At 36.1% G+C, this 4,582-nt stretch overlaps 1 protein-coding gene across 1 annotated transcript; it reads right to left on the reverse strand.

Moving 5' to 3' along the window:
* Positions 1-888: 888 nt before the first annotated feature.
* LOC116195677 lies at positions 889-4,582 on the reverse strand. The gene is made up of 7 exons (XM_031525015.1): positions 4,451-4,582; positions 4,083-4,205; positions 1,843-1,905; positions 1,709-1,756; positions 1,510-1,569; positions 1,317-1,397; positions 889-1,235 (listed from the first exon to the last, which is right to left on the reverse strand). The coding sequence occupies exons 2-7, from the start codon at positions 4,140-4,142 to the stop codon at positions 1,227-1,229; spliced, it is 321 nt and encodes a 106-aa protein (XP_031380875.1). The 5' UTR covers positions 4,143-4,205; positions 4,451-4,582; the 3' UTR covers positions 889-1,226.

Genomic DNA, 4,582 nt, shown 5'->3' on the forward strand with positions numbered 1-4,582 from the left:
GGTGGTCTCAAGAGGATTTAAACCCGAAATCGAGTACAAGTTTAGGCGCACCTTAATCATTAGGCCAAATCCTTTGGGTTGGATTCTGATAATTTAATTTGTAGGAATGCACATTCCCACCGAGGTGGGATCGTTTCCACCCTCTCATGATAATCTACATTACCAGTAAAGTGGGAATGTAAGAGTGGAAATATAGATTATCATGTCGCAATCAAACATGAGAATTTTATGAATTCAGGGAATTTAAATTAATTTTAATGGGAATTCACATAGATTCCCATGTATTAGACGCACTCTAAAATACAATTACCTCAAATAGAGATATCACTACCTATCCACCAAGGAGACATCGACACATACCCACCATTTTGCCCTGATCACTTAGGCTTCGATATATATCGATTCAGAGCTCAACTTATTAGATTGTCTGGATGCGGTCTGGTCAAATTAGTGCTTCATTTCTAACAAGAAACGTGGTCTTATGTCCATATTTCACGACTTATGTTAATTTGAATTGGCATGATGCCATATTTGCGGTGCCATATGACTCCACGCATGTCCTTCCACTGTCTCCGGCATTATGAAAAAATAGGACAGCGCTACGCATGGCTCAATCATACAATACTTCTATCGAGGCAATGAGCCATCCCCTATGTATCCACAGGTAACAATTAGGTTAAGAGATGATCCTTCACCTTGAAAGATTTGATGCATGGTTGAATTGTTTTCCTCGGTTTTCGTTTTTCTTTTCTTTCACTATTAATCAAAATAATAATGTGAAATCAGCATGGATTGGCATAAGTGGTTCGACGTTTGTTCCGCTTAAGCAATTTCTCAAGTTCGAGTCATTGTGAATGAAGAAAATTAACTCTTGGAGAACTTTACTCCTTAGTGGACCGATCCGGCTCGATTGAATTAGTCGGGGCCCAATTGAAGTTCCGAATACCATGGTTCACACCGAAAAAAATAATTACGTGAAATATGGCAACTTACTCTAAAGGAAACCCTCCAACGACGCTTAAAACATTTAATGGAGGACTAATTATTGATTAACATGTCAAACCCTGTAATTACAACTCTTATTTGCAGCATTCGAAACGAAGATGCATGTTTTGAGTTCATCGACTAGTAGTAGCTGTACTGGAATTCACTTTTGGGCATGTTCGACTCAATCGATTTGTTTTCAGTACTTCTTTACATGCCTTGGACATTCAGTTGATCACGATCTACTCTGCCTGCAAAAGATCGACAAACCCCGATAAGAACACAGACAACATTGGTCATTTATTCATAAAAATACTTGGCATGGAAAGTACCCGATCGACATGGCTTATGAGGCGATCCCGGCCTGAAGTACAGGCTGGTCTACGAGGAGGGAGTCGTTGGTGTGGCGTTCTCTGCAGTTTCCCCGTAATATATGAATTAGTCAGGAAACAAAATTAACCGATAAATATTAATATGATTTGTATTAATTAAGCGTAATTAGTGAACTAATATAATTAATAGTACCTCCAATTTGGGACGAAGAGTCTCTAGAGCCACTGTTTCTTGATTAAGCCCTGCACCTTGCTGTCCCAAAATTTGGTACAAAATGCTTGAGAACATATTATCGATGCGTTTTATCGTATTTCAATAATTAAATAATTGGACCATCTCTGATTTTATCATATAATCTCTATGAAAAAGTTTCATCTTTCTAACACATTACCTTGCATAATGCCCAGTCAGCTGAGTCAAAGAAGGCACGAGCGTGGTCCTATCACACATAGGTTCGAAATTAATTACTTAATTGATCAAAAAATAAATAAACCGATCGAGTTGTAAGCAATTCTAAGAACTTGCCTTTGTAATAAGAGGCTTCTTCTTGGGCTGAAGTCCGCCATATTTCTTCTCTAGAGAATTGTCCTTTCGTCATGTGGGAAAAGGGTGAAATAAAGCAAATTAATTAGTGCAAAATTTGGAAAAAAAAAACCCTTTCTTTTAAAGAAATAAATATGTATACTGCATAGCGCTTCTAGAATTTCATATTAACCTCTTAATTAGTTGCCAACTGCAGACGAATTTAGTTATGACTTACTGAATTAATTACATTTCTTGTAGTCATTTACTAATTCAATATTTGACTGGTCAAATTTATATGAAGTAATGCCCTAGGAAATTTCAACATTTTATGATTTTAAAATTTTCAGCTTTAACGATTCAAAATTTCACTTTAGTTGGTTCCCAACCAAACTACGTATTTTTATTTATTCACTGAAATGGATAGACACTATGGATACATATTCATTACGAAAATTATCAAAAATAAGTAAATAATTCAAAATATATCGTTAGAAATCGAGGACACGTTTCATTTCAAAATTGTCTTTTCTTTGGAAGATTAGGGAAAAATATAGCTTGTTATTTAACTTGTTTTGTGGACAGTCTAGAGTGATAGGACCCAATGGCAATCGATCCAACCAAACCGAACTGTTAGTTACTTTTAGATTGATGTCAAACGATACTCGTCCCCGAGTTATGTCTTTGTTTCTGTTTTGAAGTAGAAATTATGCTTTTTGTAAGATAGAATTTTTTTTTTCCGGTAGAATTTATTTATAAGATAGATTTAGATGTAACTAATGGAGCACAAATCCAAGTCCCACGTGAATCATTTGACAGTTTCTCCAATTATGCCCCATGGGACACTGCCGACACCGGACCCTGGACAGAGTCGTGTCCTGTTCTTGACCGTCAGATGTACCAGGGCTAGAAAAAAAATCCACTTCTTTTTTTTCACATTTTTTCTCTGAAAAGAATTTCCTTTGTCTCAAAATCTAAAATATTTTTGTAATATATAATAATTTTAAGTACTTGGTATAGTTAACACCGATAAATTTTGCTTAATTTTTCTAAAAATTCTCCACCTCACTTATAAAAGCCTAAATTATAATTACATCAAATTCAAGGGTATGTATTAGATCTTAGCATTAACAGGAACTTTATTTATATATTATAGGAGAATTGGACATTTCTAAATAGTCATAGAAGTCAATTGAAATTAAAAGGAAGCTTTTTCTTTGAAATGAAGAATGCTCCATCAGTAATGTCATATTCGATCTCATTGCATTTATACGATCGACGTAACAGATAAATTTTAATTTTAATAAAAAAAAAGTTCAGATATTCCAAATATACAACGCAGGCATTTCTAAAATTATCGGATAGTGTGGAAAATGAAAGGTGAACCCAACCGACAACTATATTCGGGTTTCCGAGGTTGAAGATTTTTGAGTGGGTATTTATGAAAAATTGAACCATAGAGCAATCAATCAACATCATCATTAAGCATTGCACCTCAAATTTATGCTGCTTATATATGTCAATAAAAAGATATATATTGCTTTCAATTAACGGCCGGGAAGCGATGGCCCCACAAGTGGGACCGGCCTCCTATTCAAAACCACTTAAATCCTGAGATTTTCTAAGCATTCAAAATTTAATTAATACCCATATAGTAATAACAAAATCTTGAAAAGACAAAAAGAGAAAATTATGCCCAATCATAAGGCTCCGCATTACCTCGTCTATTCTCCAAAAACTCATCAATTTTCTTGACTAATTCACATACGTTCGGTTGTCCTGATCCCTCTCGATCATCATCATCATACCAATTGGAATTTTAACGTCACACATACGCGATATATTAATTAATTTGACATCTAAGTCTTACGAATATGTCAAAATATTATTAATGAATTTTTGAAAATTAAAACCTATTCAGATTTCATATTCATCAGCGCTAACGGTAATATCACCGCAATAACTGCTCCGTGCGACCTAGAGAGTTACATGTATGATCGAGATATTTGGTCAGAAGATGATTCATGTTCACACATTGTACGGTCATTGTATCATAGGAATTTTAACAATGCTTTGTTAGACTCAAACTTTGAATTAGCCCGACCGGACCTATTCAACTTTTCAAGGCTCGAGTACAACGATAAACACCGATGACCCAGCAAACGATCAAATAATAGACACCCGACGTGTTTCGAATACGCGAAAGGAGTACCGGTGAGGTTCACGGGGGATTAATTATTTACCTCGAGTTGCTCCTGGGAAACAAAGTATGAATCACCAGCTCCTCTGTTGCAGTCTCCCATGTCCTCTGATGATGATGATGATGTTCTCTCTTCTTCTCTTTCTTCCCCCTCTCCTCCCAATAACTGAAACCAATCAAGGAAATAGCAATTCATCTCAATTAATCTTTATCATGAAAAGATGAAGAACAAGCAGAAGGGGTGATGGCAATTTACAGAATTATGCCCAGAAAGAGGAGAGGTAGAGGTATGCAATAACAGAGCACATTGGTCCCAAAGAATATATAATTGCAGAAAGAGAGATAGGGGAGGGGGGGGGAGAGAGAGAGAGAGAGAGAGAGAGAGAGAGAGAGAGAGAGAGGAGAGGTTACCTTGAAGAAGAGAAAAGGGAGAGATGCAAGAAAGAGGAAAGGGAGAGAGAAGTTTCTGAAAGGAAGGATAGATGGGGATAGGAGAGTCGAGGTTGAAGAGTTTGAGTGAGGAGCTGATATAAGAATATATAT

Source organism: Punica granatum, chromosome 1 (assembly GCF_007655135.1).
Source record: "Punica granatum isolate Tunisia-2019 chromosome 1, ASM765513v2, whole genome shotgun sequence".
NCBI classification, from domain to species: Eukaryota; Viridiplantae; Streptophyta; class Magnoliopsida; order Myrtales; family Lythraceae; genus Punica; species Punica granatum.